Source organism: Anolis carolinensis, chromosome 1, assembly GCF_035594765.1.
Source record: "Anolis carolinensis isolate JA03-04 chromosome 1, rAnoCar3.1.pri, whole genome shotgun sequence".
NCBI lineage: Eukaryota > Metazoa > Chordata > Lepidosauria > Squamata > Dactyloidae > Anolis > Anolis carolinensis.
Genome location: NC_085841.1, coordinates 125,277,603 through 125,292,408, shown reverse-complemented (window position 1 = coordinate 125,292,408; position 14,806 = coordinate 125,277,603). Strand labels below are relative to the sequence as shown.

General features: G+C 37.5%; 1 protein-coding gene across 5 annotated transcripts in view; it reads left to right on the top strand.

Annotated features, from left to right (window-relative positions):
• Positions 1–14,806, top strand: part of adgrb3 (adhesion G protein-coupled receptor B3) — a 678,053-nt gene that overhangs the window by 247,763 nt on the left and 415,484 nt on the right. For all 5 annotated transcript variants that reach the window (XM_062969068.1, XM_062969070.1, XM_062969067.1 and 2 more), the window contains 2 exons: positions 4,397–4,558; positions 9,224–9,388. In XM_062969068.1, the coding sequence (XP_062825138.1) occupies positions 4,397–4,558; positions 9,224–9,388 (327 nt within the window). The remainder of the gene's footprint in view (positions 1–4,396; positions 4,559–9,223; positions 9,389–14,806) is intronic.

Below are 14,806 nucleotides of genomic sequence, written 5' to 3'. Positions count from 1 at the left end.
TATGACATATCTGAGAAGTATTGGGGGGTTTTTTAATGGCAAAATGTTTATCATCAGTGCCTCTCCAAAAACAACACAGGATAATTTAGAGCTTGGTCCAAATCCAGGGGAAGTTCTGATGGGGAAGAAAAAATCATAAATATCGTCTAGACCAGGCATGGGTAAACTTTCTTGCCTGGGGGGCTACATGGCAGTCCTGAGTGGGGTGGGTGGGCCAGGAGGGAGACGGTTCTCCCCAAGTCCCCTCCCTGCCCATTCCTCCCCTTCCTCTTCTCTTTTGAAGGCAGAAAGTGAAAGAATGACGGAAACGTTTGGATCCCAAAAGGGTTAGCCTTGGTCAGGATAAGATAGTGGACAGGAGAGAAAAAAAGTGTATCCAGTACACCCCCGTATTGCCTACTCCTAATATATAATCCAAGAATCCTAGAGCTGGAAGAGACCCCAAAGGCCATCCAGTCCAACCCCCTGCCATGCAAGAAGGCACAATCAAAGAACTCCCGATAGACGGCCTCTGCGGAAAAGCCTCCAGATAAGGAGACTCCATCACACTTTGAGGCAGCCTAAGCCACTTTCCAACAGCTCTTACTCTCAAGAAGTTCTTCCTAATCTTTTCAGTCAAATCTATTTCCCTGCCATTTGAAACCATTGCTCCCTTGTGCCCTGGTCTCTAGAGCAGCAGAAAGTCAGTTTTTTCCCTCCTCTTCAAGGGGCAACCTTTTAAATCTTGAAACATGGTTTTCATGTTCCCTCTCTACCTTCTCTTCGCCCAGTTAAACATCCCCCAGGAGAAAGAAGGGAGGAAGAAAGGAAGGAAGGGAGGGAGGGAGGGAGGGAGGGAGGGAGGGAGGAAGGAAGGGAGGGAAGGCAGGCAGGCAGGTGGGAAGGAAGGATGGGAAGGAAGGATGGGAAGGATGAAGGGAAGAGTAGAAGGGAGTGGAGGGGGGGAGGGGAGGAAGGATAGACAAAAGGGAAGGAAGGCAAAAGAGAGAGAGGGAAGGAGGGAGGAAAGGGTAGAAGGCAAGGAAGGAGGGAGGTAAGGAAGGAAGAGGGTGAGAAGGAATAAAGAAAAGAGAGAATGAAAGAAGGGCAGGATGGTGTGAGAGAGGAGGGCCTAAGAAAAGAGCCCAAGGGGCCACATCCAGCCCCCGGGCCTGGATTTACCCATACCTGTCTAGAGCACTTCAGTTTCACTGCAAAATTAATGATGGTACTAATATCATCCACAATATAACAACATCTGCCATATAAAAAGTAAATGTTTGTTCAGGTTTAAATACTTACTTAGGCAATAGCATTCTTTGTTTACTGCGATTCCGTCTCTGCTTTAATACGCAATTTTATGTGTGATAGGACCACTTCACACAGATGTTCAATCTCCTTCTATCCTCTTTTGAGGCATTGAGCATACCTATGTTTTTAACACAATTAAAGACTAAGCAGGACTACAGACTAAGGGAATGACTGTGCTGCAATTCAATATACTTTCGTATACTGATTTTGTGAACTCCTAAACATAACCGCAATCTTATGTATAAATACCACTGGCCATCTTCTAGTTAGATGTACCATTTGCATTCCTGCTAACCTTTTCATCAGCTGCACATATCATATTATACGCCTTCTGCATTTTGATAATTAAATAATAAAAATTGAAAAAGTGATAAGTTCAAGAATTGTGATATGTTACAGCTGAATAATAAAATGTTAATATCAGTGTGCCCTCACTAGGTTTATAAAGGGAAAAAAATAACTTGCATACATCATACAGAAGTGCTTATATAATCAGGATCAAATTAAGCACATCTTTGGCCATATGATCTTTCTTTTAAACGACTTTGACAGTGGCAAAAGACAGTCAGAATTTCTTAAAGTAAAAAAAAACTAAAAATAAAAGCCCTAAGAAGAATAGAGGTATAGAATAATTTATCAGAGAAAGTAATTATCATATTTTTAGAAAAGGAATAGAGTTGAATCCAGATAATACCATTCACACTTAAATCCTAAGGAAATCAGTGGGACAAGTTTGACATGATTAACATCAATTCAATTGCTGCTAATTAGAGTAAAGCAAGATTAACATTCCCTAGATCCAATCTTCTTAAATTGGGGGTTGCAACCACATTTGGGACTTTCTAACAGAATGCTGGGGTCGTGACACATTTGTGTACCTTGCCAGCTAGTAGCTGTTTTAGGATATTTACATGGATGTGTTAGCAATGACCTACAGCAAATGTTTCAGCTGTACTTCATAAAAGAAAGGAAAATCAGCCTTCCTTTTTTTGCAAGCCGTGCGAATACTGATTTTGCTTGATGGCTATTTTATATACCTATATACCAAGAGTTGCATAAACATTTATCAGGCAAAAAGGAGTCGTGAGTAGAGAGAAAAACCAATTCGCACAATATTTGTAAGTGTTCAACAACACTCATAATTTTACATAGCAAAGTAAAAACTTCTGAAATTTGAAAGAGAGGACTTCCTAAGCCAGTATCTTCTAGATGTTTTGAGCTTCATCTCCACCTCATTCTCCCTACTCTCCCAATAGCAATATGTCATTTATTGTGTTGAGTCAGAGACCAATAGGGGTTCAGTCTAAAACGTTGGCTGGGGATAGGGAGGGGCACATTTTTCAGGAAGACTGTTGTAAACAGTGTCAACTTAGAAGGGCCAGTGGTCTGATTAGATGTAAGTCAGGTTCTTATACAAAAAAAGAGTATTTAATACCCTGATCTTAAACCACTATACCTACCTCTCATTTCTTATTGAACCATTGCACTATTATACCTTCCAGAAATGTGTCCTCCTTATTTTATAATTCTGAGTTTTTACTTTTTGCAAACTCCCAGAATTCTGAAAAGGCCTTGCTGGCAGAAGGGTTCTGGAAGATATTGTCCAAAAAGTAACTTTTTCACAAATTCAAGCCAAAAAAAAAAAGGTAACATATAGAATATGTAAGACTCCTGACCTTGATTTCTGAAATGGATGAGCTAGTACATTGCCTAAAACTACATTTTAATAGTGTGCTCAATCTTACAAAGATACATGAACCATAATCGTATGTGGAGTTACTCAGAAGTAATGCACAGAACTTCCTAGTAAAGTATTAGAATCTTAAATGTATTCCCTTGAAAGAAGAACAAGTCAAATATATTCAGGAAATTCAATAATGGATATGGGAAAAGTCATTTTGTTAGACACTCAGGAACGAATGCAACATAGCCTTGGTCTGCTCATGTGTATTAAGAGAAAAAATGTCCCATAACATCTATGCATTTTCAAAAATCCAAGATATACTGGGATACTAAGGCAATACTTTGGATATGAAATTACAAAAAAAGGTGACGGGGAGCCAATATATTCAGAGCTAAAATACATTTGATAAAGTGATTTAAACACTTAGTAATATATCAGAGAAGGCAATAACATTTTGGATACATTATGCATTATGGATTTTATGCAGTTCTACTGAGTGATAGGCATTCAATAATTCCCTGTTGACCGCATCAAAGATTTGATCAACTTTCACAGTTTCACCATTTTCTTCCCATGCCACTTCTACTCAATTTGCCAAAGGAATGTTGCAAACTCACAAAATCCCATCATGAAAACAGTGGGGTGTTACAGAGTCCTTTGAAATCTTCTGTGAACAGAAACTCATTGTAAAGACACATACATTTACTTACACACACACACACATTCTGTATATACTTACTTTCTCTCTCCCCCACTCCATTTCATTTGTTTTCTTTCCTACCCCGTCTTAAAGAGGGCAACTTTAAAGATTTTCTTCTAATAGCTTCTAATACCTTTTCCTGCCTGGTGCCACACAGTTTTACTCGTTTCAAGATCTTATGGAGGAGGAAAATGGTGGCTAAACTGCCAAGGCCTTTTCAGCTACAAAATTATATAAACCAATAAATATTGCCACTGCTCATTGTAAATGTTATCTCAGTTGAATAATTTGTTGAGAATAAGGTCTCACAATCTATCCTCCATCACTTGAATTGTCAGTTCACGGCCATATGTCTGCAAACTGAGGTGAAATATTTGGAGCAGCCACTTGTACAAAGGTGTAATATAAATACTAGAACAAAGGCAGAAAACTAAAACTATCAATTAGGCATCAGATCATTTTTTTCTCCTTCTTAGGGCCATGTATTACATGATTTTACTTTTTAACTTGTATTTATTTTCTATTTCACTGCATATCTTTCCATAGATGCTTTATTTCAGTGATCCTTTGTTTAAATATATTATTATTATTATTATTATTATTATTATTATTATTATTATTATTATTTCTAAATGATACTTGCATGCCATTCAAATCTTTTATTACAAATCTATATTAATGCTCATTGCTGTATTCATCTTTGTTTATTGTCTTGGATACAGGTGAAACTGGTGTTGAAGAGTGGGCCCAGTGGAGTTCATGTTCTGTTACTTGTGGTCAAGGGTCGCAGGTGCGAACCAGAACTTGTGTATCACCTTACGGGACACACTGCAGCGGCCCTTTAAGAGAAACAAGGGTTTGCAATAACACTGCCCTCTGTCCAGGTAGTGTTAGCAGCCAATAAATAAAATTGTGGATGTTATTGAACTGTTTAATGCTAAACACTCCTATTTAAATATGTGGCTACAGTGTACTGGGATTTCTGTTAGGTTAAGTGAATGTTATTATTAGTTATCTGCTAAAATTGCTGTATTTGTTTCCTCTGTTTTGAGATGAGACAACTGAAATCGTCATTATTTTGGAAATTTAAAAATGAATGAGTTTCACCACTTTTTCGCAATAACTGCTGTAACTCTACCATAATCCTTAAGGCACCTTCTTTTTTCCCCTTTACTCTTTGAGTCAGGTAATGGGTAACAACTCATGGGTAACAACTCCATGTCTGTCACCTTAGAAGGAAATTTGGATAACCCTCGTAATCTAAACAAGACATAGGAGTCAACATGAGAAAATGCTCAACCATGCCAGCACAAAATTGTGATACAGTTGGCCCTCTCTGTCCACAGATTCTATAACAATGGATTAAATCACCCAAGACTGGAAAATATTCTTGAAAAGCTCCAAAAAATAAAGCTTGATTTTGTCATTTTATGTAAGGGAAACCATTTAACTACATTGTTCTGTATAATGCGACTTGAACATCCTCACATTTAGGCATCTGTGGTGGATCCTGGAACTGATACTAAGGACTTACTGTAGCAATGGGTTTATCGTACCATAAAATATGGAGATAAATATTTGCCAGAAACGGCTATCACCTTCCTTTTCATTCATATATGGAACTAGTGGCCAAGATAACAATTATTAGACAGGGTTAGCTATTATGAAGTATCTATAACCTAAGAGTCATAGTGGATAATAGTAATATATTATTTTATCATCCAATATCTGTCATACCCATAATCTTTCCTTAGGAAGAGAGATGATGCTCACAAAACACAACTCCTTTCTAACTGTAGTGAACAAACTCAGAACCACGTTATTTTTTCCTATCCCTTCTACACTGAAGGGTGATTTTCCCCTCCTATTTGACCATGGTTAAGGAAACTGTTAGCATCACGGTTGGATTAAGACATTTAGAGACCCTAAATGTTTAAAAGATTTTGGTGTCCCCATATGTAGCCAATTCAAAATATAAATAACAGTCAATTACAAAATAAAATTATATTTTTGTAATAAAACAAAATTTACAGAAAGATGGATTTTTTTGTTTTTGTATACTTCCATTTTATATTATTTACTAATTGTAAAGTCTTTTATGGTGGAACTTGGTCCAACTATAGCACTGACATATTGCACCAAATGGTCCATGATAAATGTCCTGGTTAGCATCAACCTTTGGCATAGTAAATGGTAACAGAAGAACAAAATGTATTTAACTGGGATCTAAAGTTGTTGTAGGCTAAACTGAAATTTGGTTTAGAGTCAGTTCTGAGTTGGAAGAGCTTTGTTTGTGCAAGAAGAGAAGAAAGGGTAGGAGAAGGATTCATTCAGTTCTAAGGCTAAGTCCCGAATCCTGATTCATATATCTGCACATTTATAAATCATCACAGAATCAGAAAGCTGGTATGAAACACAAATCTTAAGAATTTCGGTTTTCGTTTTTGTTCTGCTACTTGTGACAAAAAATATATATCAATACTGAATATGCTCAAAGACTCTAAATATAAGAAAAGGTTTGAGGCTTCACTGTAATTGGAAAGTTTTTTTAAAAAAAAAATGCATTAATTTTTGTTCCTTTTACATACACCAGAAATGTTCAATATTCTGAACATTGTTTTAACAATTCAACATGAACCAGTTAGAATAAATTGTGTTATTTTTATAGCACCCCTATATGTACAACTTTCTTTTGACATAATATTTTTATTTCTTGTTTTACTGTTCTCCATTGGTAAGGTGGAATTCTTAACAGAACTGGTGCCACATATTTTAAAAATAACTACTTAAGATTCACTTGGATTCAAAGATCTCATGTAGTTTGTGACATGATTATGAAGATCATTTCACCCACTGGATATCTTATTTTGTATTTGTACAACTGAAGAGTCAGATCATGTCACTGCTAGAAAAATACAAATGATCTAAAAGCATGGGTTTCTTGTCAGAAGATTTCTGTGCTATCATTCTTCAGAACATTCCAAAAGTGTGAAAAATATCTTAGCTTTACATTAACAGCATCAATACACATAAGCCTCATTAGCATTCAAATGCCATTGACTTTATTGAAACTAATGGATTTTCAAAAATCAGTTATTTATTTTCTTTAGAGCCAGTGACATTAACCAAGATACCAGTCAAAAATAATCTAGTTGAATTATTAATCAGATGGACACAGTGAGTTGGGCAGGATATAGTATCTCTGTAGAAGGATATCGTAATAGGCTAGTGCTTTACAGATGTTAACCTGGGTATCATTAAATATAAGCATAATTCAAAAAAAGGATAAGATCTCAACTTCCTTGAGTATTTTGAAAATAATGTGATGCAGATGTAAGCCAGTTTAAGAACAATGGTTCTCAACCTTTGATGTTCCAGATATTTTTGACTTTAATATCAAGACTCCTTCATCATGGATCATGTGGCTGTCGCTTCTGAGAATTGAAGTCCAAAACACCTGAAGGACCAAAGGTTGAGAACCATTGGTGATGAGGGCTGACTAGCTGTCTGCCCTAATTGCATGGAAGTAAGCCCATTACACATTAAATGTGCAAAGTGGTTCCAGAGAAGGGAACTCCATGTGTTTCCCTTTTTAACAGGACTAATTTTAGACCAACTATCACCCTTTCTTTGAGAATTTTCAAAGAAACTATCATTTTAATTAGGTCAAGATTCTTGCCTACTGTCTCCATTTTGGATAACCCTCCATTGTTGTCTTATTTCTTGGGCATAGCTAAGTATTATCAATTAGTGGAACGAATACATTCAATTGATAAAATGAAGCCTCATGCATACATATTTTCAAATATTCTCCAAAGCGTTGGGTAATTCTCTGAACTAGTTTTGGCTGACAATGGAAATGCTAGAGCTGGGAGGGAAAGGAGCAACTGCCTTTCTTGGAGCAGAAGTCCAGTTACATAATGTTAGGTTCATCCCTATGTCAAACATTACCTTTTTAATAGGTCATATGAATGAGACAAAAGAGGGAAAGAGAAGGTTTTAAAGAATATCTCTTGCTTTTATAGTAATTAATGGAAACATTGGGCACAATCAAAAGGTCTAACCTCTTAATGTTTGCTCTCATGTGGGCAAGCCATCATGTCAAAGTTAACCCAGTTTTTTTTTTTTTATGGCAAGGATGAGGCATAGAATTGAACTGGACTTGGGTCCATATCAGCCTGGAAACAGGTGTGAGCACCTCTTTTCAGCTACATCACCATATCACACTTAAAACAGGTTTTCTTCATGTGTGATTATGTACACAAATGTGTACACATGCCTCTTGATTTAAATGAGTCAGGCATACAGTTCTTTTCATTGTGCTCATTGCTTTAAAAACAATAAACTAACTATCTTACGTATGAGTTTATATGAAAATGTAAATATAAAATCTAATGTTTACATTGCATCCAAATTTAAGAAAACAATTCAAGAATTCTCATGCATTAACTGGAGAAAATTGATAGCTGTCTGACATGTCATAACAGAGCACAATAAAGTCAAATCAGATCATACCAAAGCGTCATACTTTCACTGCTTACAAAAACTTTGTACAGAACCTTGTTGTCACATGATTGCTTAAACCATTTTCTCCTCCCACCAGAATTTTCATAATAAGAACTGGACTCAGGTCAATAATTTTCAAGAAACTGGGTGCAGTAAACACTACTCAATAGACTTTCTCACTGATGTATGAGAATGAGTAGCAGACAGTTATAGCTCATTGACTCAGCCTTATTTACCCACCTGGTGAAAATCATTTTGTTCCATGTTTATCAGATTACTACTAGATATATGTGACATGAAATAATGAACTGTCATATGACCAATTATGTATGGCTACATTAAAATAGCTCTTGTTGTAAAGTATTTTTGATTAAGACAGAGACCATACTCTAATGCAGTGTTTCTCAAATTGTGCCCCTCCAGGTGTTTTGGACTTCAGCTCCCAGAAATCCCATCTAGTTTACCACTGTTAGCAATTATGGAAGCTGAAGTTGAAAAACATTTGGAGGAGCACAGTTTGAGAAACTCTGCTGTGATTTTTCTGTGAGGTCCAGAATGTTCCAGTACACCCCTGGAGTTCCTTACCAATAACAAAGGCTCATTTATTATAATGAAAGAAGCATATTTATTTCCAATGTTTCCTTGTGCATGTAAATTTCTTCTCTTCATTGGAATAAATGGAGCAGACTGCAGATGAAAGGGGGGTGTATATGCTTCAAAATACACGCAATCATTGGAATGAATTTAAAGATTGTGATTCTCCTCTGTATCTACTGCTTCTTAAATCCCATTGATGGCATTTTATTCTTATTTTTATGAATCCTGTGTACATTTTCAACTACAGTAATCAGTAGGTGATCCGTGTTTGAAACAGAACTAGCATACCAAATTCTGCAGCACTTTAAAGATGTGTGAATTGGTATACATGAAAATGGCATACATGCTTTTTTCTTTTCTCTCTTTGTTGATTGTTTTTAACCCCATTGTTTTGAACCTGCTTACTCGTGTTCTTTTCTTGTTAAAGCCTCTTTGCTTTATTACAGTACATGGAGTTTGGGAGGAGTGGTCACCCTGGAGTTTGTGCTCATTCACATGTGGTCGAGGCCAAAGAACTAGAACAAGGTCATGTATAGCTCCCCAGTATGGGGGAAGATCATGTGATGGACCTGAAACACAGCATAAGCCTTGCAATATTGCTCTTTGCCCTGGTGAGCATAAATAGATTAACTGTTTGTTACTTAAGAAGTTGGTTTGGTTTATTCAGTGCAGTTCCTTTGTGGTTACCTTTGTTTGTCTTTTCTCCAGTTTGGGCCAAAAATTAAAAGATGATGCATTACTGTAGTATTTTGGGGGTACTAGTAGGGCTTATTAGAGATAAACGTCCAACCTTATACTTGCCCTGCACATCATTCATGCCCTTCATTTATGAAAGTTCAATGCTGGTATTTGCCAAAGAGGTTCTCTCACCATTCACTGTGATATTGAAAGGGAAGAAATGTTAGACTTTTCAAAGGTCCTACACAATCTACTTTTGTGCCCCCAAGAAAACAGGAATATGCTTGCATTTGCTCCTATTATAACCCATCCCCATTTTTCATGGAGTTCAAGATAGAATACATGACACTGTTTCCCTGCACTTTATCCTCACAATAATCCTTTGAAGTAGGGCAGGTTTACACAGAGTGCTAGAACAGTGGGTTTTGTGGTTCAACAAGTCATAAAACCTGAGTGTCCCAGATTTCAGTTCTGTACTCTAGGTTAGGTGGGTTAAAAAAAAATACAAGGAGGACCGGAGAATGCCAGAATAACATTTATCTTTAAGGAATCTGGGACCAGCACATGGTCCCATAGTGGAAAGAGACACCATAATTCATTTTCTGTACCACTACTACTAGCACCTCAAGGCTCTCCACTGGTTGCTGCCTCTCACCTTTTTTGACACATTGTTTTTTGAGGGCTGATAGCCTGATAGATAGCTGAAGGAGATAAGTTGTGTCACCCTCACTTCTATCTCAAAAACTTGAGCAGAAGTGGACACATATCCAAGTTGTCCCACTTGGATTCTTACTCCACCTGAACAGTTTCTAATCTGTTGGAGAAATAATGTGTCATTATGCCATTGTGCTAGAGTGGAAAATGTGATTCCCAAGCATTCCCAGTAGTCTTTCATCTTGTCTTTCTCAACTACCTCTAGAAATCCACATGCCAAGGTGAATTGAATCCACATTAGAATGGACAATGTGAATTGAGGCCCCACCTACATTGCCAGAGATATGGTCAGTATAGACCAAGTATGGGCAAACTTTGGCCCTCCAGGCATTTTGGAGTCCAACTTCCACAATTCCTAACATTCCTATACACCCTATGTACTCATGTATAAATCTAGAAATTCTAATAAAAATCAATCCAAAAAAAACTGAGTTGACTTATTCCCAGATCAATGTAAGTACTGTATCATAAAATTAAACCACGTATTTAAAAAGGAGCTACCTCTTTCTCTGAGTAAAGAAACAAAAAGCAAGAATATAGTCCATCCCAGAAGAACCTAAAGAGGCTTCAGTCCCACATATTATCTTCTCTGTGGTACCAATTCTGGCCTTTTCCCATGCCTGAGAGGAAAAAAATAGAAGTGTAGAGTTTTTTCCCTCTCTCTGAAATGACCATAAACTTATTTAAGGATCATATCCAAATCCATAATTTTTCCCTCCAATCCTGCAGTCAACTTATACATATGGTTGACTTATGCATGAATATATATGATAGGCTAAGAAGTTGTTGTGATTTACAGTCATCTCATGAAAAAGAAAAGCTGGTTAGTAGCTCCTGGAAATAAACAATAATGATTTTGTTTGCAATAAATACACTGCAAGATGGAAGATCACAATGTAAAATGCATTTTAAAATGTTTCTTTTTGATGTTGCTCAATATTATCAAATGATAAATTCTATATTAGCATAACCCAATGGCACTGATGCCAATCTATCTGTATTAAACATTTAGTATGTTTTGGATTGAAGAAGCTCAAATTAGGAATTTGGACTTCCAATATGATGCCCAAATAATATCAATATGTTCCTTTATGTGGGATCTTTGACAGTTATTCTATAAGTATAGTCTGCTAAGAAGCTTACCACCTCATCAGACAGCCGATGACAGAAGGAGGCAGTGGTGTGCTTCACCATGAGGCTTGGGGAATCCAGAACCCCATGCCTTGCTTGGAGGGTGATCACATGGGAGAAGCGTGGTGTGTGTGTGGTGCTTGAGGCTTCCCCCATAGATTGGGCAACACAGGAAGCCTCTCATGTTGCTAGATGGTGATGGCATGCTGGTTCCACCCCTCTGCACCTACAAAGACAGCATGACATCTTTTGATGGGAACTGGCCAGCTCTGTGGGTGACCGGGACTTTGCTATTGAATCTAGCCCCATATGATGACATTGCTAGCTTCATTCATGTGTGCCTAATACCTATGTTCCTTCTACTGTCCAATTTTTACTTCTTCAACATTTATTTCTCAATTTTTTTCTTCCCATGAACTAATAAAAAGTTAAAAAGATCTTTTATAAGCGTGCTACTTGGAACAGTGCAGTTCAAACATACTTAAATCAGCTGCGAAAATCCCCATACAGTAATAAATGACAAAACACTACCAACAAGTATAGTAAAACCAGGCACAAATAAAATGGCAGACTTTGGAGAACAAGGGCTGGGAGGTGTTGAATGACCCACCAGCCATTCACTTCAAACAGATTCACAATGCAGAGTCATATTTCACAGACACAACATATTATACTGTTTGACTTGACATGTTACCTATATCCTATACATGATCTAGGAAGAAAAGAAAGGCAACTAAAGCTTTATTGAGGCTGCAAAATAAATGTTTTAGTGGGTATCCATATCTGGAGAAGCTTCTCCAATTTTCTGTTCAATCAAAATGAAATAGTCCTTCCAAATCTTCTGCAGACAGCTGCATTCTCAAGCTTTCTCTGATGAAAATTATATACCCAGATTCAAATATCAGGTGTCTATCAACAGTGTTGATTTTCTGTTGTTTTAAAATAAGAGTGGAATTCCATCAACTCAAAGGAGATCGATGGATATCATGTAACAGTGTGGTTGTTATATGTCCTCCTCAATCCTTTTGTCAGCATAATCTGATGTAAGTACCCTTTTCAGCTATCAAACCTCTACTGTCAAAACATTTTGTATATCTCCTGAACTATCAGAGAAAATGAACAATGTCTTATGTTATAAGGGGAAAAGGTAATTTGTGTCTATCGTGATGTAAAATTATATACTGTTGGCATGATTGCCAATACCGTATTTTGTATTCTGGTCTTGGAATGCTTGTCTAGCTTTCTTCTTAGTAACAGATCCATTTAGTATTCTTCTACTTCCTTATATAAATGGAAAAATAAACTCCAAACATCCACCTGGTAACTGTGTTCTGCATCATGGTCCTTTGGAGGCTTACTCATGAGCCAAGCCCTACTTTATTTGGTATGATTGAGTCTACAGCCTCATCGTTATTGTGTGCTAAAGGTGAAAAGATATTCATAGGTTTCAGTACATGTTACTTGAAGTAAAATAACAGACCTGTTGCATTTTAATGTCTAACAAATTGATTACAGCACAAGCCTTCCTGGAAATCCACTTTGTGAGATGCATGGGATTTATGAAACAGGAATGCAACCTAAGGCCACATCAATGGGACTCCATACAGTTGACCTAAAGTGGTGTCTTACCATCACTCTCTCTATAAAATGTGATTTAGCTATCTAGTGGATTAGCCCTGGCACTGCTCACAGGGGCTTCAGTATAGTCAGAGGATAGTATGACATGTGTATTCATGTAACATGTTTCATTACATTAAAGAGACTGATCTCCGCTGAGGGATCTTGATGGAAGGTGCTGCACATCAGTTTTGAATATTCAATTTTGGCAAATCTGGCACATATCAAGCCAGAAATAAAAGATAGGGCCACTTAGTGCTTCAGCACATACTAGTAAGTAAGTAAAGTAAGTAAAACTTTATTTATATACTGCCCTCTCTCCCTGAAGGGACTCAGGATGGTTTACAAGCATAAAAACAGCAACATACATTACAAGCAACACAATATAGACATTATTAAACAAAATTAAAGACCTATACAACTCGTAAAACAATGAAGACCATAAGAAACAATCACAACAACCAAAAGGAACAAGAATTCATAATCAGATGGGTTGACATGGACCGTTATTAGGGATAGATGATCCTTGTACAACATGTTTACGGGCCAGGGGTCAGCAGTACACCAGAGAAAATTATTCAAAGACTCACCAAAACCACCAGGTTTTCAACTCCTTGTGAAAGGAGGACAGAGTAGCGTCTTGCCTAATCTCCTTTGGCAGGAGATTCCAGATCCGGGGGGCCACTACCGAGAAGGCCTGCTCCCTTGTCCCCACCAGTAACGCTTGGGACCAAGGTGGGAGCGAGAGGAGGGCCTCCCTGGACGATCTCAGGGCCCGCGCCAGTTCATAGGGGGAGATGCGATCATGGAGATAGGCAGGGCCCGAGCCGTATAAAGGCTTTATAGGTCAATACCTGCACCTTGAATTGGACCCGGCAGTTTATCGGCAGCCAGTGGTGCTGCTTTAATAGTTCAGTTACCAGGTGGATATATTCCCTTCTATTACTTTAAACTATTATACTGCACACTTTATATTAAAAATGTCCCCAAAATGTCTAATAAATAGACACCACCATTCCACATAGTCCAAATTTTACATATGACATATATGGTACAAGGGGTGGGGAAGAAAGAGAAAAGATAAAATTTCATTCTTGTATCATCAGCTAAATGGAAACAGACAGGATGTCCTACTAGAATGGCTGCTGTCCTCAGCAGAGGCTGATATGCCTCTGCTATTGTTTTTCTTTCCTTCTACTGCAGTCTGCCAGAAAGGCTACAGCTAGATAATGATTGAAAGAGAGCCAAAGATAGCTGGTGTTTTGTGCAGAGAATAGAATCATACTGGAAGCTTTCCATTTCTTAGTGTAGTGATTTGAAAATCAAGTATGCAGACCTAGCATTATTTTGCCTCATATTCTGGCCTGTGAATCATTATTAACATTGGGTCACTTGTAGTTCACATGCTGGGATGGATTTTTGGCTGATCGTGCTATAAGAGCTGTGCCTAGAGAATTAGAATTATTCCGAAGGCTGCTGGTGAAGTGAGATATGTAGGTGGTGAAGTGGAAAGTCATACTTGGCCATAAGGGATGGGAAGGACAATAAAAGTGGCCATTCAAAGGCAGAATGTGGCTAGAAACTATACCAATTTGCATGCATGAATTGTAGCTTAGGGATGTAGATGGTCTAAGAGCAAAATGTCACCATCACAAATTAATGTGCTGAGGTAATTTTGCAATTGAATAGTAAACTAAGCAGAACCTCTCCCTGGTCATAATGCCAATCAATGTGTTCATGCAAAAGTGAAACAAATCTCCTTTAGATGTAGATTCCAGCTTAGTAAGATGTAACAAGGTAAGATCAAGGAAGAACACTCACAGTATTATATCATAATTGTAAGCACACTTGCACAAAAGGAATTTTATCTGAACTCATTTTCAGATAAG